The 23431-nt window shown below is 42.2% G+C and overlaps 1 protein-coding gene across 3 annotated transcripts in view; it reads left to right on the top strand.

Moving 5' to 3' along the window:
- Positions 1–23431, top strand: part of SV2B (synaptic vesicle glycoprotein 2B) — an 83234-nt gene that overhangs the window by 27739 nt on the left and 32064 nt on the right. For 2 of the 3 annotated variants that reach the window (XM_024114955.3, XM_055088204.1), the window contains exons 3-7: positions 48–199; positions 12796–12929; positions 14375–14464; positions 20164–20274; positions 21068–21156. In XM_024114955.3, the coding sequence (XP_023970723.1) occupies positions 48–199; positions 12796–12929; positions 14375–14464; positions 20164–20274; positions 21068–21156 (576 nt within the window). The remainder of the gene's footprint in view (positions 1–47; positions 200–12795; positions 12930–14374; positions 14465–20163; positions 20275–21067; positions 21157–23431) is intronic. The other variant, XM_055088205.1, reaches the window with a different exon arrangement.

Here is a 23431-nt window from a genome sequence, read left to right as displayed (position 1 = left end):
TTTAGTGTCTGACTTGGTTCTTACTTTCTGGCATTTTCTCTCTGCAGTATTGGGGGTGCTCTGCCCATTGTTTTTGCCTATTTTTCTGAATTCTTGTCCCGGGAGAAACGAGGAGAGCATCTCAGTTGGTTAGGCATCTTCTGGATGACTGGAGGCATCTATGCGTCTGCCATGGCCTGGAGCATCATTCCACACTATGGTGAGTGCACTGGCTTAAAAGAACCCAGGGGCCCTTGTTACTATGACACCTGCATCCGAACAACATTCCCTATCCTCAGCCTTATTCCCACACTCACTCACAGTTCCTGTGTACGACCTTGATCTTTCTAAAGAAATTCCAACACTGGAGACACATGGCTAATTTCAGTACACATGTCTTTCTGGAAATAATACAGTCTACCCTCCCTCACTTGCTCCCTCCTTCTCTCCTTTCCTTTCTTCTTTCCTTCCTTTTCTTTGAAAGGACTTCAACCTTCATCTCCTCCACCCCTCCTCCTCACAGCAAGTTAGGCTCAGTAACCCCATTTTATAGATGTTGTAACAGAAGCCAAGAAGTTGGTGACTTGGCCAAATTGATGACTTGGCCTTGGCCTGACCTTGGATCATGATGCCCCCTCCCCCTCAGTGTGGTGCTCTCATATACCTTCCATTTTAGTGCCTGCTGTCACTCTTTCAGCTGCAAACGTGGAGCAGCCCTTACAGACAAGGTCTTGGTTTCAGCTGAGACAATTTTATTATCTTGAATAATTGCAAAAACTGGATTTTCTGGGCAGAGACTTGGCAACATTAACTTCCACTATTGGATTTTATTAAGAGTAAAGTAGGGAGAAGGCAGCAGTTTTGAATTTGATTATGCCTTTTGAGTATCCTGGGTAATATCATCATTACCCTTCAAAATTATGTTTGGTGAGCCACTGATTATGGGTGTAGGCTTTGCCATCATCCAGAATCCTGCAGACCATAGGGAGGAACAGAAACTGCCCCTGAAACTGACCAACAATTTTCTACCCATTCCCTTCCTTGGTGTGTGTGTATTTATGGAAGTATAGTTGACTTACAATGTTGTGTTAGTTTCAGAGGTACAGCAAAGAGATCCAGTTATTCTTATTTATTTATTTATTGGAGTAAAATTGCTTTACAATGTTGTGTTAGTTTCTGCTGTACAACGAAGTGAATCAGCTATATGTGTACCTATATCCCCTCCCTCTTGGGTCTCCCTCCCACCCTCCCTATCCCACCCATCTAGGTCGTCACAGAGCACAGAGCTGAGCTCCCTGTGCTATACAGCAGGTTCCCACTAGCTAGCTATTTTACACATGGTAGTGTATTTATGTCAAACCTAATCTCCCAATTTGTCCCACCCTCCTCTTCCCCATCTGTGTCCACATGTCTGTTCTCTACATCTACGTCTCAATTCCTGCCCTACAAATAATTTCATTTGTAACATTTTTCTAGATTCCACATATATGCGTTAATATATGATATTTGTTTTTCTCTTTCTGGCTTATTTCACTCTGTATGACAGACTCTAGGTCCATCCACATCTCTACAAATGATCCAATCTCTTTCCTTTTTTATGGCTGAGTAATATTTCATTGTATATATGTACCACATCTTCTTTATCCATTCATCTGTCGTTGGACATTTAGGTTGTTTCCATATCCTGGCTATTGTAAATGGTGCTGCAATGAATATTGGGGTACATGTGTCCTTTTGAATTATGGTTTTCTCAGGGTATATGCCCAGAAGTGGGATTGCTGGGTCATATGGTGGTTCTGTTTTTAGTTTTTTAAGGACTCTCCATACTGTTCTCCATAGTGGCTCTATCAACTTACATTCCTACCAACAGTGAAAGAGGGTTCCCTTTTCTCCACACCCTCTCCAGCGTTTACTGTTTATAGATTTTTTGATGATGGCTATTCTGACCAGTGTGAGGTGATACTTCATTGTAGTTTTGAATTGCATTTCTCTAATAATTAGTGATGTTGAGCATCTTTTCATGTGCCTCTTGGCCATCTGTATGTCTTCTTTGGTGAAATGTCTATGTAGATCTTCTGCCCATTTTTTAATTGGGTTGATTGTTTTTTAGGTCTTCTGCCCATTTTTTAATTGGGTTGATTGTTTTTTTGATATTGAGCTGCATGAGCTGTTTATATATTTTGGAGATTAAACATTTGTCCATTGCTTCATTTGCAAATATTTTCTCGCATTCTGAGGGTTATCTTTTCCTCTTGTTTATGGTTTCCTTTGCTGTACAAAAGCTTTTAATTTTAATTAGGTCCATTTGTTTATTTTTGTTTTTATTTTCATTACTCTAGGAGGTGGGTCAAAAAAGATCTTGCTGTGGTTTAGGTCAAAGAGTGTATTTCCTATGTTTTCCTCTAAGAGTTTTGTAGTGTCTGGCCTTACATTTAGGTGTTTAATCCATTTTGAGTTTATTTTTCTTAGGGACCCTGATTCCTCCACCTCCATTTTTCTTTCTCAGGATTGCTTTGGCTATTCGGGATCTTTTGTGTTTCCATACAAATTGTGAAGTTTTTTGTTCTAATTCTGTGAAGGATGGCATTGGTAGTTTGATAGGGATTGCAATGAATCTGTAGATTGCTTTGGATAGTATAGTCATTTTCACAATATTGATTCTTCCAGTCCAAGAACATGGTATATTTCTCCATTTGTTTTTCTGAGTACAAGTCTTTCACCTCCTTAGACAGATTTATTCCTAGGTATTTTATTCTTTTTGTTGCAGTGGTAAATGGTAGTGTTTCCTTAACTTCTTTTTCTGGTTTTTCTTTGTTGGTGTATAGGAATGCCAGAGATTTCTGTGCATTAATTTTGTATCCTGCAACCTTACCAAATTCACTGATTAGTTCTGGTAGTTTTCTAGTAGCATCTTTAGGAATTTATGTGTATAGTATCATGTCATCTGCAAACAGTGACAGTTTTACTTATTCTTTTCCAATTTGTATTCTTTTTATTTCTTATTCTTCTCTGATTGCCATGGCTAGGCCTTCCAAAACTATGTTGAATAAGAGTGGTGAGAGTGGACATCCATGTCTTGTTCCTGATCTTAGTGGAAATGCTTTCAATTTTTCACCATTGAGTATGATGTGTGCTGTGGGTTTGTCATATATGGCCTTTATTATGTTGAGGTAGGTTCCATCTATGCCCATTTCCTGGAGAGTTGTTTCATAAATTGGTGTTGGATTTTGTCAAAAGATTTTACTGCATCTATTGAGATGATCATATGGTTTTTATTCCTTAATTTGTCAATATGGTGTATCACATTGACTGATTTGCGTATATTGAAGAATTCTTGCATTCCTGGGATAAATCCCACTTGATCATGGTGTATGATCCTTTTAATGTGTTGTTGGATTCTGTTTGCTAGTATTTTGTTCAGATTTTTGCATCTATGTTCATCAGTGATATTGGTCTGTGATATTTTTGTCTGGTTTTGGTATCAGGGTGATGGTGGCTTCATAGAATAAATTAGGGAGTGTTCCACCCTCTGCAATTTTTTGGAAGAGTTTGAGAAAGGTAGGTGTTAGCTCTTCTCTAAATGTTTGATAGAAGTCACCTGTGAAGCCATTTGGTCCTGGACTTTTGTTTGTTGGAAGATTTTAAATTACAGTTTCAATTTCATTACTTGTGATAGGTCTGTTTATATTTTCTAATTCTTCCTGGTTCAGTCTTGGGAAATTTTACCTTTCCAAGAATTTGTCCATTTCTTTGTGGTTGTCCGTTTTATTGGCATGTAGTTGTTTGTAGTAGTCTCTTATAATCCTTTGCATTTCTGTGGTATCAGTTGTGATTTCTCCTTTTTCATTTCTAATTTTATTGATTTATACACTCTCTCTTTTTTTCTTGATGAGTCTGACTAAAGGTTTATCAATTTTGTTTATCTTCTCTATTTTTACGCTCCTCTCTTTTTTTCTTGATGAGTCTGACTAAAGGTTTATCAATTTTGTTTATCTTCTCAAAGAACGAACTTTTAGTTTTATTGATCTTCGCTATTGTTTTCTTCACTTCTATTTCATTCATTTCTGTTCTGATCTTTATGATTTCTTTCCTTCTACCGACTTCGGGTTTTCTTTGTTCATCTTTCTCTTGTTGCTTTAGGTGTAAGGTTAGATTGTTTATTTGAGTTTTTCTTGTTTCTTGAGGTGAGATTGAATTGCTATAAACTTCCCTCTTAGAACTGCTTTTGCGGCATCCCATAGGTTTTGGGTCTCATGTTTTCATTGTCACTTGTTTCTATGTATTTTTAAATTTCTTCTTTGATTTTTTCACTGATCTCTTGGTTATTTAGTAGTGTACTGTTTAGTCTCCATGTATTTGTGTTTTTTACAGTTTTTTTCCTGTAATTGATATCCAGTCTCATAGCGTTGTGGTCAGAAAAGATGCTTGATATGATTTCAATTTTCTTAAATTTTCTGAGGCTGATTTGTGACCCAAGATGTGATCTATCCTGGAATATGTTCCATGTGCACTTGAGAAGAAAGTGTATTCTGCCACTTATGGGTGGAATGTCCTATAAATATCAATTAAATCTATCTGGTCTATTGTGTCATTTAAAGCTTGTGTTTCCTTATTTATTTTCTGTTTGGATGATCTATCCATTGGTGTAAGTGGGGTGTTAAAGTCGGCTACTATTATTGTGTTACTGTCAGTTTCCCCTTTTATGGTTGTTAGCATTTGCCTTATGTATTGAGGTGCTCCTACGTTGGGTGCATAAATATTTATAATTGTTATATCTCTGGGAGTGATCCCTTGATCATTATGTAGTGTCCTCCTTATCTCTTGTAGCACTCTTTATTTTAAAGTCTGTTTTATCTGATACCAGTATTGCTATTCCAGCTTTCTTTTGATTCCATTTGCATAGAATATCTTTTTCCATCCCTTCACTTGTTCCTGTTACCATTTTCTTAATTGTTTTGGGTTTGTTTTTGTGGGTCTTTTTCTTCTCTTGTGTTTCCCACCTAGAGAAGTTCCTTTAGCCTTTGTTATAAAACTGGTTTGGTGTTGCTGAATTCTCTTAGCTTTTGCTTGTCTGAAAAGCTTTTGATTTCTCCATCGAATCTGAATGAGATCCTTGCTGGGTAGAGTAATCTTGGTTGTAGGTTTTTCTCTTTCATCACTTTAAATATATCCTCCCACTCCTTTCTGGCCTGCAGAGTTTCTGTTGAAAAATCAGTTGATAACCTTATGGGGATTCCTTTGTATGTTATTATTTGCTTTTCCCTTGCTGCTTTTAATATTTTTTCTTTGAATTTAATTTTTTTTTAGTTTGATTAATATGTGTCTTGGTGTGTTTCTCCTAGGATTTATCCTGTGTGGGACTCTCTGCACTTCCTGGACTTGGGTGACTATTTCCTTTCCCATGTTAGAGAAGTTTTCCACTATAATCTCTTCAAATATTTTCTCAGACCCTTTCTTTTTCTCTTCTTCTTCTGGGAGCCCTATAATTGAAATGTTGGTACATTTAGTGTTGTCCCAGAGGTCTCTTAAGCTGTCTTCATTTCTTTTCATTCTTTTTTCTTTATTCTGTTTTGCAGCAGTGAATTCCACCATTCTGTCTTCCAGCTCACTTATTCGTTCTTTTGCCTCAGTTATGCTGTTATTGAGTCCTTCTAGTGTATTTTTGATTTCAGTATTGTGTTGTTCATCTCTGTTTGTTTGTTCTTTAGTTCTTCTAGATCTTTGTTAAACAGTCCTTGTATTTTCTCAATCTGTGCCTCCATTCTATTTCTGAGTTTTTGGATCATCTTTACTATCATTACTCTGAATCTTTGTTTCAGCTAGGTTTCCTATTTCTTCTTCATTTATTTAGTCTTGTAGGTTTTTATCCTACAAGACTTGCTCCTTTACCTGTGACATATTTTTTTTGTCATTTAATTTTTTTTTTTTTGATGGGTGGGATTGTGTTCCTGTCTTTCTGGCTGTTTTACCTGAGGCTTCCAGCACTGGAGTTTGTAGGCTGCTGGGCAGAGCTGAGTTTTGGTACCAAGATGAGGACCTCCTGGAGACCTCACTGCAGTGAATATTCCCTGGGGTCTGAGGTTCTCTGTTAGTCCAGTGGTTTAGACTCAGAGCTCCCACCACAGGAGCTCTGGCCCAACCCCCAGCTTGTGAACCATGATCGTGCAAGCCATGGGGGAGGCAAAATAAAAAGAAAAAAAAAAAAGAAAGAAGGAAAAGTAAAAAAGAAAAAAATGAGCAGAACAATAACAAAGAGTAAAAAATAAAATAAAATTAGAAAACTAACATATATTAGAAAGAAAAAAATATATATATATAGATGAAGCAACAACTAGAAGGTAAAACAGAACCTAAATAGTAAAAAAGAGGAGAAAAAAAAAAGCCAGAAAAGACCTTGGCTGTGGGGGGTGGGGCTTAGGCAGGGGCAGGGTTTAGGTGGTGGGTGTGGCCTATGCTTAGAACTGGAAAAGGCCCTGGCGGGGTGGGGGGTGGGGCTTAGGCTCAACGCAGCAGGAGGGGCCCAGGAGTGCCTCTGGCCTTGGAGGTCGGAGGACCAGGTCCAAGACCCCAGCAGGCTCACTGGGCTTGAGTGGGTGGGGGAAATGTGCCTAGCATTTCCCCCATCCTCTGATCCTTGAGGGGCCCACCCCATTGGCCTCTCTTCTTCTTCCCCCCCTCCTTCCCTCCTATGCCTCTAGGACCCCCGCAGCCAGAGGGGGCCTCCGAGAGTGGAGGACCAGGCCTGGGAGCCCAGCAGGCATCCCAGGGCTTGAGGGAAACAGCTGCCATGCCTCCCCTGATCCTCCAGTCCTGGAGGGTTCCCCTTCCGTCCGCCTCTCCTCTTTTGCACCCCCCCCGCCTCCTTCCTATGCCCCTAGGACCAATGCGGCCTGGAGGGGGCCTTGGAGGGTGGAGTAATCAGTTTGGGAGCCCTGCAGGCTTCCCAGGGCCCGATTGGGCAGGGGAAATGTTAGGCCTGCTCCCCCTGATCCTCCAAGCCCCCAAGGGTCCCTCCAGGCATGGGAACCCCTACCGCCTCCCAGCCACCCCTCAGGGTCCTGTCTGGCCTCCACTTCTCCTCCCCCCTCACTCCCGCCACATCCTACCCAGTCACTCAGGGGTTCCTCCTGTCTCCTTAGGCATTGAGGTCCCCCACCAGTGTCTGGCAGTTGCCCTAGTTGTGAGAAGATGCAAACTCCATGTCTTCCCACACTGCCATCTTCCACTGTGCAGCTCAATTCTTCTTTTCAGATTCTTTTCCCTTATAGGTTATTACAAAATATTGGGTGGCCAAAAAGTTCTTTTGGGTTTTTCCATAACATTTTACAGAAAACCCCAAACGAACTTTTTGGCCAACCCAATATTGAATATAGTTCCTGTGCTATACAGTAGGTCCTTATTGGTTATCTATTTTATATACAGTAGTGTGTATATGTTAATCCCAAACTTCTAATTTATCCCTCCCCCCTCTTTCCCCTTTGGTAACCATACATTTTTTCTATGTCTGTGGGTTTATTTCTGTTTTGGAAGTTCATTTGTATCATTTTTTAGATTCCACATATAAGTGATATCATATGATAATTGTCTTTCTCTGTCTGTCTTACTTCACTTAGTATGATAATCTCTGGGTCCATCCATGTTGCTGCAAATGGCATTATTTCATTCTCTTTAATGGCTGAGTAATATTCCATCTTATATATGTACCTCATCTTCTTCATCCATTCATCTGTCCATGGACGTTTTGGTTGCTTCCATGTCTTGGCTGTTGTAAATAGTGCTGCTATGAACATAGGGGTGCATGTATCTTTTTGAATTAGAGTTTTGTCCAGATATATGCCCACAGGTGGGATTGCTGGATCATATGGCAACTCTATTTTTAGTTCTTTAAGGAACCTCCATAATGTTCTCCATAGTGACTTCACTAGTTTACATCCCCACCAACAGTGTAGGAGGGTTCCTTTTCCTCCTGGTATGCTTGTTTTAAATCTGACCCTCTCTGATGTGTGTTCTGGGCTAATGGAGGCTTCTGTATTATCTCTTTAAGGAGAAGCTTTGGTGTAGACAATCCCTATTGTATTAGTTAGGGGATGCTGGGTGTATTACCCTGAGAACCTGATAAACCCTGAAATCTTAGTGGTTTAATACCAAAGAAGTTTACCCCTCCTGCAGAGCCTGGCTGGTGTTTCTGATCTGCAGGCAGCCCTGCTCCATCAGTAATCCCAGGGCTCAGGTTCCCTCCAGCATGTGATCTATGCTCTTCAACAGGTAACCTACATGTTGGTTTGGTGAAAGAGCATGGACAGTTGTGTGTGGGTGCTTTTGAAGGGCAAGCTAGGAATTGGATCACATCTTCTTTGCTCACATCCCATTGGCCCCAAATCTGTAATATGACCACACACTACAGCAAAGGACACTGGGAAATGTGACCTAACTATGTGCTCAGAAGGTAGAAGAAATGGGTTTGGGACCATCATGTTACCTTTGCCATATCCCACTGGATTTTTTTAATCAGAAACAGAGAAGAAATATGAACAAGAATAATGAAATAAAGAGTTGAATGGTTTTCCAGATAATTCTGTTACCATAGATCATTCTACATAATTTTAGATACAAAATTGTATTACTCCTGATATCAGGCTCTGCATTCTACCCTTCCCCAAAATGCATACTTTAATTATCCAGGCTGTTGGTTATATGGGTCCAAGGAATTGCTTTTGTCCCCAAAATTCTTGCTATAATATCATTTCCCCTGTTAATTGATCCAAACATGTTAACCCTAAGAAACTATTTCTACATATAAATTGAGTTAGAAAAGTTTGTTGGGGGGGGGAACAAATAGACTCTGGATAAAAGCTGAGTCAAAATAGTGGTTCTGTGTAATTTGGGACAGGTCACTCTAGCTTGTCCAGCCTTGGTTCCTTCATCTATAAAATGCAGAGAAGGAAGCAAGAGAATAGACTGTGGAGATCCGATCTGTGCCAGCCTTAACATCCAGCAGTTCTTGGGAGGCAAATAATGTTGAGAAAATTTTGGAAACGATTCTAGTATTTGGGCTGGTTTCCCTCCAAGCTGCATTAGCAATTCTAGCCCTATTTGCAGACTGCTTGTTCCACAAGGGAATTGCCCTCACAACCAACCAATGAGCAAAGGTCCTTGGCTTCCCTCTGGATCAACTTAAGTCATGTGCTCACCTCAGCCAATCACTAAACCCCAGAGGATGCCAGGTCCTGGGCGTTTCATATACTTTCTTCTCCTTCCCTGGCACTGGGGATGGGGTCAGTCCCACCCAAACCACAAGTCTACAACCCAGTGGAGAGGAAGGATAGGAAGGATGTTGTGAGGGGAACAACCCACAATAGTCACTACAAACTGCATCATTTTTTCACTTCACTTTGCACACACAAACACACAATGTCTGGGTGTCTGGTTTCTAAAAAAGCAATAAAAGAATTCAGGCTGGGGACCCATTGACCAAGACTAAGTGGAATGCCCATGCAGAGGGGCCACATAGCTCCTGGCCGATAGCAGGGCTTGTGGTTAAGTATCTTACTCCAAATGCATAGGATATTTTCCTATTTGTATGCCTGAAAGAAATCTATGGCTTTTACATTCCATTTAAAAATACCAGCCTCTTGGATGATTAGTCTTAATTGAAATAGGCATTAACTTGAGGGCAACCCATCCTAGAAATATGGTGGGCTAGAATCACAGTGTAACAGGAGTGATTATTTATTTTAAACCTCATTTTACCAGGACCAGATGTTCTGTCCACAGTGAATAGAGACATTTGATGATATTTCCCAACAGACCTAAGACATTAATCCTCTAAAACCCCCTCCACTAAGCAGGGACAAATGCAATGGTGATCCGGAAAGGAGATTTGATGTTTGTACTTAGCTTGTGCAAACCATTTAACTGCTTTTGCAGGAATGAAGTGATGGGAGGTCTTGGCACCAGGAATTTGGGTTGACTGAGTCATTGAGAAAGGAAATTACAAACCTCAGAATGTTTTTCTGGGAACTCATGGGCATAGCCCCCCCAAAATGGATATATTATGGAAGATTAATTCCCACTGTAGTCAGCAGCACCAGCTGTTTGAGAAATCCTGATGGAGAAAAGTAGGGCAAGCTGAAAGATCAGTGACCAGAACAATCCCTGTCTCCAAATTAATAGTAGTCCTATATATTTGGAAGCAGTTCACGGTTTAATTTTAATTAATTTAAGGCCCCAAAGATGTGCCTAATGAATGTGATAAGTGCAGATTACTAAAGTCATCATAAAAACCAGAGAGGCATGAGGGAATAATGGATTTTGGATAATTTGCATATATTGTCATTAAGAAAAAAAATCTCTGAGGCAGACTACTTTCTAAACATACCTGCTTCTGCCCTTCTCTTGTTACCCACCTGAGTTTTACTGCTATGTAGTTTGTGTCAGCTTTATTTCTGATTACGCCAGAGTAGTTTTTGGATATGAGCTGAGAATGTGGAAATCTTACTATGGTTTTGCCTTCTTCTTTCTGTTGTCACTCCCGAGAGAGGAAAGACTTTTTAATTAAAATTAAAATGATCAAACAGGGACTTCCCTGGTGGAGCAGTGGTTAAGAATCCGCCTGCCAATGCAGGGGACACGGGTTCGAGCCCTGGTCCAGGAAGATCCCACATGCCTTGGAACAGCTAAACCTGTGCATCACAACTACTGAGCCCACACGCCGCAACTGCTGAAGCCCATGTGCCTAGAGCCCCTTCTCCGCAACAAGAGAAGCCACCGCAATGAGAAGCCCATGCACTGCAACGAAGAGCAGCCCCTGCTCACCGCAACTAGAGAAAGCCTGTGTGCAGCAACGAAGACCCAAAGCAGCCAAAAATAAATAAATAAATTTATAAAAAAAAAAGAACAAACTCCAGTGAGATGGAAGGAGAACAGGCCAGGCTGTGCAAAAAAGAGATTTGATTCTGATTGAGAATGTTGGATGTATTATGTGTATTATGTTCTGTGGCCATTATGTAAAGGCGGCCACAGCCCCATGTTTTTTCACCTGGGATTCCCTCCGGCCAGCCATTCCACTGTGCAAATAGATAAGAAATATCTGCAGAAACAGCAGATATTGGTTAGGAGTCCCCTGCAAGTAGAACAAATTGAACCGCGATGGTGAGAGAGAATTCAAGACATAAACTTCCCACCTCTGGAGTTGGCCATATAGTATATTTTTAAGTAAATGGAACAGAGACTTTACAGCCGAATAATGTTCACTGTTTGAACTTTAGAAATCAATATATTTATTTATAAAGTTTGGTCTTTTTAAGAATTGCTGTTGGAATTGTCTTCAGAGTTTGTTTTGAGTGGCATGAGAGAACCAGTCTATTTCATAACCTTGGCTTTAAAAGAAAACAATCCTTTTGCTGATATTCATCTATTTTACTCAACATCTTTGGCACTAACTGTCATGTAACTATTTCTTTTTTTTTTTTTTTTTTTTTTTTTGTGGTACACGGGCCTCTCACTGTTGTGGCCTCTCCCGTTGTGGAGCGCAGGCTCAGCGGCCATGGCTCATGGGCCCAGCCGCTCCGCGGCATGTGGGATCTTTCCGGACCGGGGCACGAACCTGTGTCCCCTGCATCGGCAGGCGGATTCTCAACCACTGCGCCACCAGGGAAGCCCCATGTAACTATTTCTAAACAAATCAAATCCACCCTCAAAGCAGGTGAATTATTTTTGGTTGCCGGGAGCTTTCACACACAGCAAATCTGTGGAAGTACCTTTACCTGCCTTCTACAGCTGTGAAAAACCACCAACATAACAATAACAATGTGAGAAAGCCAGGATTTGAACTCTGATCTATGTGACTGCAAAAGTCCAGGCACTTTTCACTGTGTTATCGTTCCTTGAAAGAGGGAAATTTGCTACTTACGAAGATATTTGAAGGAATATTTTGTAGATCCTGAAGGCAATTTCTGAAAATGAATTTTAGAAATGCTTTGAATAATGAAAGCTGAGTAGGAGCTATTCACCTCTCCATTTCAATGATGGTAGAATTCATTTGAATGTAGAAGCTCAGTTTCTTTAAAAAAAATTAGTATTATCACTGACAGTGTTTTTTCAAAGTGTGGTCCTGAACCCTGTGCATTGGAATCACCTAGAGCTGGTATTGCCCTTTGACTTAGGTAAGACTAATCCCCCATCAAAACCCTGGGTCACATAAGGCCCTGCTCTGGCTTTCCTCCAGCTGTACCTCTTCCCATGAGGCAACGTGCGTCCCTAAGGCCACAACCGCACTCCATCCAGATCATGCTCTGGCTACTCAGGACTTAGGACTCCCCACTAAACTCAAGGGATCATGACAAGGACACCCACTCTTACCATGGTGGTGTGTGTGGTGTGACCACACGTGTTGGCATGAGGCCCCTCATTCTACAGGAGGGGCTGGTGGGGGGACAGAAGGGGGTCCTGTAAAGGTGGGTCTTGGGCAGGTCAGGGCTTGGCCTTCCAGCTCCTTATTTGTTAAGCAGGAGGATGGAACATCTGTTATCTAACAGTTTAACTGAAATTTTAATGAATATATAGAAATATGGGATGGTGCCTCTATTTGTACTCCTACCCAAGGCCCCATAAGTGTCAGGCCAGGCCTGCCTATGGGGTTGACAAGATGCAGATTCCCAGCGCCTTTCAGAATCAGAGGCTTTGGGGGCACAGCCCAGGAGTCTGCATGTTAACCTGCTCCCCAGGTGATGCTCTTGTGCCCCATGGTTTGAAAGCCAGTTCTTGAAGGTCACTCTAAGACCGTGTGTCACAGATCCTCTGACTGCTTCTTCACAGGCTGGGGCTTCAGCATGGGCACCAGTTACCACTTCCACAGCTGGAGAGTGTTTGTCATCGTCTGCGCTCTGCCCTGCACTGTGTCCATGGTGGCCCTGAAGTTCATGCCAGAGAGCCCGAGGTTTCTGCTAGAGGTGAGTCAGCGCCCCCAACCCGTGTGAGGGCAATGGAACAGCGACAGGAGCTAGCCCTGCTGCTCCAGCCCCTTGGTCCCATGTTGGCTGACCTGGCCCATCATTAAATCCATCGTGATGGTTGCACGCCTGGGATTCAAGGACTGCCAGAGCCGAGGGACTCAGGAGCTCACTGAGCACAGAGCAGCAGCACTGCTCCCCGAGGCTGGGTGGAGCTGGAGGGGGCTCTGCTCAGGATGCTTCTGGCACCCACTCTCCCCAGAGGTCCTGATTATGAGGCTCTTCAAAGCTGCATGCAGTTTTTCCATGTTACGGTTGTGAGCTGAGTTGTAAATCTGTCACTGCTCCCAAGCCCTTCAAGACTCTTGGCTTTGCAGGACCTCTCTCCTCCAGAAAGCTGCTCCCGGAGTCCTATGAGGTTTCCAGCTTGGTGGTGGTGGTGGTGGTGAGGCTCTCGTGCTTGCGGTGGTCAGACAGGCAGGGCTGGTGGAGGGGCGATAGGACTTGAAGGCTCTTACAGCCCCAATTCTACTTATAAGCCTCCTTCTAGCTTTCTGCAGACTGACCCTCCTTGTTGAATTTCTTCTTTCGCCCCATTGATCAGGTTCCAGATGCAGCAAAAAGTTTTTTATCCATGCTTATCTCAAAAGTTACCCTTCATTGTGTATGAGTTTCCTAGGGCTGCTCTAACAAAGGCACACAAACCGAGGGGCTCATAGTAACAGAAATTTATCGTCTCACAGGTCTGTTGGCTAAAAGTCCCCAACCAAGGTGTTGGCAGGGCCACACTCCCTTGGAAGCCCTTAGGGCAATCTTTACTTGCCTCTTTCAACTTCTGGTGGGTTGCTTGCATTTTTTGGCATTCCTTGGCTTGCAGCTGTTTCACTCTAGTCTCTGCCTTTGTCACCACACGGTGTTCTCTCTATGTGTCTCTGGGTCTTCACATGGGCTTCTTCTTATAAGGACACTAGTCATGTTAGATTAGGGGTGCACCCTACCCCAGTATGACCTCATCTTAATTAATTACATCTGCAGCAACCCTGCTTCCAAATAAGGTCACATTCTGGGGTACTGGCAGCTAGAACTTCAACATACTTTTAGGGTTGGGGACACAGTTCAACCCATCACATATTGTGTCTTTGCTTTGCCCTGCCAGGGAGGAACATGGCTCCCACCCTGCAGTCTATTCAACCTTAAACTACGAGTAGTTACTCATAGCCTATAATGATAATAATACCCAGCATTTACACCTTGAGGGTACAACCTTACTATCCTTCCAAGATGGGCTGCGACAGAAACTTGTCCTAGTCTTTCACAAGCCCTAGATAGTAACACATCCATGGCCAATTGCCTCAGACTTGGGTATCAGCACCTGTTGGGCTTGTAGGGTTTTCCACCCCTAATCAGCAAAAGACTGTTCATGTCTCTCTCCTTGGTTTTACCAGATGGGCAAACACGACGAAGCCTGGATGATTCTCAAGCACGTTCACGACACCAACATGAGGGCTAAGGGGGCCCCAGAGAAGGTGTTCACGGTGAGTGCATGGTCACCTATGCCAACAGGAGGGGGCCTCTCCTCTTCACTGCTTTGGTTTGCTAAAAAATAATTGTATTATATAAGCACATCCCAGAAAATTTGTCAAAAGGGGAATAAAGCCCCTGACATTCCTATTACTGCATCATAATTATTCTTTGCATTTTGATGGATACCTTCTTGGTACTGCTAATTGTTCAAAAATGGCAAAGGGAAAAACTAGCTGTATTCATATGGGGATAACCATATGTACATATATATCAATGCATATAGATTATTTAGGAGTACTTATAGGCATTCTATATGTGTCTCATAGTATTCAGAATCATCCTTTTAATGGACATTAATGTTAGAAACATTAACACAGTTTTCGTAAACATGTCCCCAATGTTAGAGATTCATATGCCCTATTTTATTACCTTGTTCCTGCAAATATTGCTGCAATGAACCTTTTCCTGCACATAGTTCCTTTCCTTTCATGTTCTGGGTTTGTTTTCTAAGAGTAGACTCCTAGAAATAAAATGAGTGGCTCAAACAGCATGAGTATTTTTATAGCTCTTGAGATGCATTGCAAATTACATTTCAGTAGGGTTGCAATGATCTGTGATACCACCAATGATAGGATACCTGTTTCTCAGCATCCTTACCAGCATTGGCTGTTAGCCTGGATTTTCTTTCTCACTAGCTTAAAAGGTGAAAAACTAGCCAATGGCAGTTTCCACGGGGAGGTCCTGTTAGTTACCATGAACTGTGCTCTTCCCTGTGGCCAACCACAGCTTGGTTCCACACGAGGAATACCCACGGCAGGGTCCCTGTGCACCTGTCTGCATGACCCCCTTTTAGACCAACTCCAAATCCACTTCTTCAAGGAAGCCTTCCTGAGTTAACTCCCACCTACTCCAACTCACTGCTTTTGCTTCTTTGGCTTCCATTATTTGAGTCTGGAGTAAAACACTTTTTCTTGTTAATCTGTTACTTGAAACCCCTGATTCTCAGCCAGGACCCCATAGCAGCTAAGAATCTACAACCTGAAGCCAGACCAGTCTGGATCCAAATCCTGGTTTTAACATGTTCTAACTGTGTGGCCTCAGGCAAGGTACTGTCTGTGCCTATTTTCTTCATTGGGAAAAGAGGGATAACAATGTCTATAAATACAGTTATGGTAAGGATTAAAATCAAGCACCTAAACTGTGCCTGGCTTAGAGTAAATACTGCATAGATGTTAACTATTATCCAAATATTTTATGTCATATTTTTAAATAAATAAACTCAAATAATAGATTTCATAGAAAGTTGTCCAGTGGCATATTTCCCCAATTCCAACGCTCCTAAAATTATCTAAAATATGGGACCAGTCCTTTTGTCACAAGCATTTATTAAGAAGCACCATTAACAATATTTATAGACTTTCCGGTTGGATAAATGAAATGTAATTGAAAATAGAACTTTTAGCTAGTTCATTTTCTTAATCCTTCCTCAATTAACTTTCTTATTAAAAATTTCCCACCCTTAAAAAAAAAAGGAAGAAGAAGCACAATTAGCAGAACTACTCCAAATGAAAGATGATAAGGGAATTAATGGTTCTCCCAACCTCCCATGCCCTCCACTCCCTGTGATGGATTTTAATGCTGCAGCTGGACTGCAGGTCTGGACCCCAGATGTTAGCAGGAGCGCCCTGTCCCCTGGGGTCAGGGTATGCTTGGTTCAGTCCTGCCTCCCACCCCCAGCCATTTTATAGCCTTCTCTCCAAGCTCCTGCTTATTCCTAGATGTTACTGAGTCTTTGGGTATAACCTCTGCATTTAGAAGATTTCACCCTTTCTTAGGAAAAGGGAATTAAAAAGGTCACGGGCTCAGTATTTCCATACTGACTTGATGATCATAGTAATTTTGTAGAAGAGGATGACTGGATGGGCCAGGAAAAAAAAAAAAAGAAAATAAAAACAGCCTGAAAGTGTTCCTGACCTCAGACAGCTGGGCAGTGGCTGGAGTCAGGAGTGATACTCAACCCTGCTGAATGGGGTCGTCTGCTATGATCCTGTGCACTCCCCTCTGTAGACGGTAGTCACAGTAAACATGCTCAGGGGCCTGGAGGAAGAGCTGAGGGTAGGCCAGGCTCTTAGTGTTCATGGTGAGCCCTGCATGTGGCCCTCCTCACATCCACCTTGGAGCTGATGGGGTTCAGGACATGATACCCCAAAATATGGCACCTCGGCATATTGAATATCATAAGCTGAAGGAGTGTGAGAAAACAGCAGAAGTAGAAATGTCACTCTGACCTCCCCCTGCTCCCCCTTCTTCCCTGAAACAGGCCATGAATCTCCCACATGGAAGGTGCTCTCCCTGCACCAGGAGGAAAGAAGACATTGTTCTCAGCAGAGATGGGGAACTTAGGGCCAAGAAGGCTGTATCAACAAACCTTGTTAAACTAACCCTAATCGTCCTAATTACTTCTTCACCATTTATTCACCCTAGCCCAAATCCCTTTGTCTTGTCAGTTCTTCACAAATTTACTGTTTCTACAAGGTATAAAAACTTCCTGGGCTGGTCACTTCTTCAGGGCTTCATTCTCTTGTGAAGGCTCCCACGGACATGTAAAAATTCAGTAAAATGTGGATGCTTTACTCCTGTTAATCTCTCTTTGCCAGTTTAACTTCCAGACCCAGCCAGGGAGCCTAAGAGGGTAGAGGAATACTTTCCCCTCCCCTACAGAGCCCTGGCTTTCACCAGCCCCATTCGCTACCTCACAAGCTTCTGAACAGCCCCCTGGCAGGTGTCCACTGAAACACCTTTGGAAAAGGGGTGGGTTGAAGTATTCCCCTGAGAACCCATGCTCTGCAAGGCTGGGGTGAACACAGACCACACAGACTGTATTCTACTTTAGACTGAAGCAAAGCCAAGTATCCTAGTTAATTGTAAATTAGTGTAACTATGCTTGCAAGTTGTCAACACATCCACTCCCAGATCCCTAGGGAACAGGGTGTTATTTTCCCCAGGAGCAAAGCAAAGACAAAATTTGCATTTCCTTCCCCCGTCCCCCACCTGCACCTCAGGCATGTGGGATCTTAGTTCCCTGACCAGGGATTGAACCCGCGGCCCCTGCAGTGCAAGCACAGAGTCAGTAACCACCGGGAAGTCCCATTTAAGTGAGATGCTTAATGTGCTTCCTGACTTGGGGTCAACCTTCTCCTCGGCCTCTTTCGGCTGCAGCTGGGTTCTTGGGTCTCCCTGGGGTACCTAATAGCACAAAGACCAGTTCCAGCCAAGAGTTCCACTGGAGGGCCTGCTGTGTTCTCTCTCCTGTGTCCTTGTGTGGGCCTGGGCAGAAGAGCATTTGCAAAGGCCACACACCCAGGAATGGCAGGACCAGCCCAGGAGGCTCTGGCATGCTTATATACCTGTGATTTTTAGGAAGAGCACCTATGCTTTTACCAGGTTCTCAAAAGGGTATCCGGCCCTCCCAAGAGAAGAACCACTGTTTTCGGGGTTTAGAAAAACAAAGCCAAGCCATCCTAGGCTCAGTGCTTGGGAATTAAAGAAGCAATTGTCCCTAATTCAGGGACTGTATTTTCCTCTGGATATCCAGCCTCATCTCTCTCTCTGTCTCCTCACATTCTCAGTCCCTTGGCTGAAGAAAGAGATGGAGACACTTAACGACTAAAGCCTTTTCTCCCTAGAAAGAAAGGTTTGTTGGAGGAGGTGATAGAAACTGGTTTTGAATTTTTTGAGTACACTCTTCTATTTTCCTCTGAATTGGTCTGCATGCACGGACCTTGATAACTTGGCTAAGAGTTTGTGTGGTCAGGAATCTCCTTAACATGATGGTTAGTTATAGAATGCAATGGTTGTCTTAAACATTGATTAAACTGAAAAATCGCTGTCTTAATGAGTCAGGATTGCTCCTTGGGGCTACCTGCTGACCTTGGACAAATTAACACTTTCCGGGGCCCTTGGGGGAGCCCTGAGATATACAGCCTTATTCCCATCCCCTATCTCTTTGATTTCCTCCAGGAAAACCAGGGATAGCAAGGAGGACATAATTTCTCTCTCTTTTGAAAAATTAAGGTATAATTGGCAGATAACATTATATTAGTTGCAGGTGCACCACATAATGATTCAGTTATTTGTATACATTGCAAAATGATCACCACAATAAGTCTCGTTACCATCTGTCACCACACATTTACAAAAATTTTTTTTCTTGTGATGAGTACTTTTAAGATTTAGTTTCTTAGCAACTTTCAAGTAATGAATACTGTATTATTAACTATAGTCACCATGCTCTACGTTACATCCCCATGACTTATTTTATAACTGAAAATTTGTACCTTTGATGCCTTTCTCCTATTTTATCCACCCCCGACCCCATCTCCCCTCTGGGAACCACCAGTCTGTTCTCTGTATCTATGAGCTTGGTTTTCTGTTTCTGTTTTGTTTTGTTTGTTTGTTTGATTCTGAATATAAGTGGGATCATAGGGTATTTGTCTTTCTCTGTCTGACTTATTTCACTTACATAATGCCCTCGATGTCCATCCATGTTGTCGCAAATGGCAAGATTTTTAAAAAAAATTTTTTGTGACTGGGTAGTATTCCATTGTGTGTGTGTTTGCGTGGGTGGGTGTGTATCACATCGTTATCCGTTCACCTGTTGATGGCCACTTAGGTTGTTTCCATATCTTCACTTTTATAAATAATACTGCAGTGAACATGGGAATGCAGATATCTTTTCGAGTTAGTGTTTTCATTTCCTTCGGATAAATACCCAGAAGTGGAATTGCTGGATCATATGGTAGTTCTATTTTTACTTTTGGGGGGAACCTCTATACTACTTCCCATAGTGGCTGCACCAATTTACATCCCCACCAACAATGCAGAAGGATTTCCTTTTCCCCACATCCTTGTCAACGCTTGTTATTTCTTGTCTTTTTGATAATAACCATTCTAGCGGGTGTGAGGTGATATCTCATTGTAGTTTTGATTTGCATTTCCCTGATGATTAGTGATGTTGAGCATTTTTTTCACGTACCTGTTGGCCATCTGTATGCCTTCTTTGGAAAACTGTCTATTCAGATCCTCTGTCCATTTTTTAATTGGATCTTTTTTTTTTTTTTTTTTTTGCTGTTGAGTTGCATGAGTTCTTTTTATATTTTGGATATTAGTCTCTTATCAGATATATGATTTGCAAGTATTTTCTCTCATTCAGTAAGTTGCCTTTTCATTTTGTTGATGATTTCCTTTGCTGTGCAGAAGGAGGACATAATGTCGTATTCTGCTGTGTTTTAAAAATGTCTTGCATAGCAAACCCCCTTTCCTAACACACAGACACAAACACACACACACACTGTTGCCTATATGGGTTCTAGACTTCTGTGATGTTAATATCCATTAAGGATAGACTTGTGAATTTTAAGGTGGAATCAACTCTACTATGGGCAAATCAGATATAAACAGGAATTCAGTGTATTTCCCAAAGCCATAATTGAGTGAAAAAACTCTGATTCATTTTGTCTGCAGTGGGACATAGCCACCTGAGAAAGATCCCTAAGAGATGCTATGTACAATTTTGGCTAAGAATTACTGAACTGTAGGGTCACCGAAAGCTCCTCTAGCCCTAAGTAAGTTAATAAAGTCAGTTACATTAAACTAAAAATTGAAGAGTCAAAGTGGGGTTAAGATTCTCTAGCCCATCTTTGCTTTACAGGTTTCCAACATTAAAACTCCCAAGCAAATGGATGAATTCATTGAGATCCAAAGTTCAACAGGGACTTGGTACCAGCGCTGGCTAGTCAGATTCAAGACCACTTTCAAGCAGGTACAGCTGGGGACCTGGGGTTGTTGAGAGGGAGGCTCTGTGGAAATCTGTAACGTCAGTGGATGAAGAATAGAGATCCTGAACACCCCCATCAACCCAAGACAGTGTGGTGGGCAGGAAGCTACCTTGGATAGGGACTTTCGGGTCCTAGCCCATGCTTACCTGTGAGCCCTTGAGCCACAAACTATAAACCTTCGTTTCTTTTCTTTGTTCTTCCTTCCCAAGGCAGAGATTTTGAATGTAGGTGCAATGTCTAGTCTGAGTAAACACCTTTCTCTCTAGCACCTTCTCATTAAATAATCCATAGGAAGAAAGGAGTGGGTTAAAGAAATGACCCCTTTGAGATCTGTTGGTGATTTCTGAGACAGTTTTCTTGAAGGGCAAGGCTCCTGTGAGGTGAATCAACTATTGAACACTGAGGCAGTCAACGGCCAGAGTCTCCTGAGCCTGGATGACCTTCTTGGTGTAGGGTGGTTCACTGTTTGGAATATCACCCATTCCCACTGGTGGGGAGCAGAACTCACTACTCAAGGCTATTCACTGCCTTGACATCTCCACTCCGTGTGCTTTTTGTCACATGCATGGAGCATTGTTGTGTTCCCAGATGCTACAGGACTGTTAGAAGTTGAGACCAGCCAGTAAGAAGAGAAGAGGCTTTCCTTGTTATTTGAGCAGAATTGCTGCCTCCGGAAGTTAATGGGTTCCTAGGCAATTTGATAGAAAATATTAAAAATGAGCTCTTCCAAGTCACAAGTTTCTGCCTTTAACAACCCATCTCTTCTGTGTGTTATAGGTCTGGGAAAATGCTCTGTACTGTGTGATGGGGCCCTACAGGATGAACACACTGATTCTGGCTGTGGTCTGGTTCACCATGGCTTTAAGGTAAGCTCTGTCTTCCTTAAGTTCATTAATTTTCTTGTGCTTCAGGTGCCTCATCTATACACTGAGGGTTACAGTTGGTTCTAACTTACAGAGTCTGTGTCAGATTGGATGATTTTGGCTCTAAGTAACAGGCAACCAACTCTAGTGGCTTCTACAACTAGGAAATTTCTGATCTTTTTAAAAAAATTTTTATTTTATTAAAACAATTTTATTATTATTATTTTTTTACATCTTTATTGGAGTATAATTGCCTCTAGCCCATCTTTGCTTTACAGGTTTCCAACATTAAAACTCCCAAGCAAATGGATGAATTCATTGAGATCCAAAGTTCAACAGGGACTTGGTACCAGCGCTGGCTAGTCAGATTCAAGACCACTTTCAAGCAGGTACAGCTGGGGACCTGGGGTTGTTGAGAGGGAGGCTCTGTGGAAATCTGTAACGTCAGTGGATGAAGAATAGAGATCCTGAACACCCCCATCAACCCAAGACAGTGTGGTGGGCAGGAAGCTACCTTGGATAGGGACTTTCGGGTCCTAGCCCATGCTTACCTGTGAGCCCTTGAGCCACAAACTATAAACCTTCGTTTCTTTTCTTTGTTCTTCCTTCCCAAGGCAGAGATTTTGAATGTAGGTGCAATGTCTAGTCTGAGTAAACACCTTTCTCTCTAGCACCTTCTCATTAAATAATCCATAGGAAGAAAGGAGTGGGTTAAAGAAATGACCCCTTTGAGATCTGTTGGTGATTTCTGAGACAGTTTTCTTGAAGGGCAAGGCTCCTGTGAGGTGAATCAACTATTGAACACTGAGGCAGTCAACGGCCAGAGTCTCCTGAGCCTGGATGACCTTCTTGGTGTAGGGTGGTTCACTGTTTGGAATATCACCCATTCCCACTGGTGGGGAGCAGAACTCACTACTCAAGGCTATTCACTGCCTTGACATCTCCACTCCGTGTGCTTTTTGTCACATGCATGGAGCATTGTTGTGTTCCCAGATGCTACAGGACTGTTAGAAGTTGAGACCAGCCAGTAAGAAGAGAAGAGGCTTTCCTTGTTATTTGAGCAGAATTGCTGCCTCCGGAAGTTAATGGGTTCCTAGGCAATTTGATAGAAAATATTAAAAATGAGCTCTTCCAAGTCACAAGTTTCTGCCTTTAACAACCCATCTCTTCTGTGTGTTATAGGTCTGGGAAAATGCTCTGTACTGTGTGATGGGGCCCTACAGGATGAACACACTGATTCTGGCTGTGGTCTGGTTCACCATGGCTTTAAGGTAAGCTCTGTCTTCCTTAAGTTCATTAATTTTCTTGTGCTTCAGGTGCCTCATCTATACACTGAGGGTTACAGTTGGTTCTAACTTACAGAGTCTGTGTCAGATTGGATGATTTTGGCTCTAAGTAACAGGCAACCAACTCTAGTGGCTTCTACAACTAGGAAATTTCTGATCTTTTTAAAAAAATTTTTATTTTATTAAAACAATTTTATTATTATTATTTTTTTACATCTTTATTGGAGTATAATTGCTTTACATTGTTGTGTTAGTTGCTGCTGTATAGCAAAGTGAATCAGCTATACATATACATATATCCCCATATCCCCTCTCTCTTGTGTCTCCCTCCCACCCTCCCTCTCCCACACCTCTAGGTGGTCACAAAGCACCGAGATGATCTCCCTGTACTATGCGGCTGCTTCCCACTAGCTATCTATTTTACATTTGGTAGTGTATATATGTCAATGCCACTCTCTCACTTCATCCCAGCTTACCCTTACCCCACTCCGTGTCCTCAAGTACATTCCCTACGTCGGTGTCTTTATTCCTATCATGCCCCTAGGTTCTTCAGAACCATTTTTTTTTTTTAGATTCCATATATATGTGTTAGCATACGCTATTTGTTTTTCTCTTTCTGACTTACTTCACTCTGTAGGACAGACTCTAGGTCCATCCACTTCACTACAAATAACTCAATTTCATTTCTTTTTATGGCTGAGTAATATTCCATTGTATATATGTACCACATCTTCTTTATCCATTCATCCGATGATGGACACTTAGGTTGCTTCCATGTCCTGGCTATTGTAAATAGTACTGCAATGAACATTGTGGTACGTGACTTTTTTTGAATTATGGTTTTCTCAGGGTATATACCCAGTAGTGGGATTGCTGGGTCATATGGTAGTTCTGTTTTTAGTTTTTTAAGGAGCATCCATACTGTTCTCCATAGTGGCTGTATCACTTTACGTTCCCACCAACAGTGCAAGAGGGTTCCCTTTTCTCCACAC

Source organism: Physeter macrocephalus, chromosome 11, assembly GCF_002837175.3.
Source record: "Physeter macrocephalus isolate SW-GA chromosome 11, ASM283717v5, whole genome shotgun sequence".
NCBI classification, from domain to species: Eukaryota; Metazoa; Chordata; class Mammalia; order Artiodactyla; family Physeteridae; genus Physeter; species Physeter macrocephalus.
The sequence above is the reverse complement of the archived record's forward strand: the minus strand, read 5'-3'. Positions and strand labels throughout refer to the sequence as shown.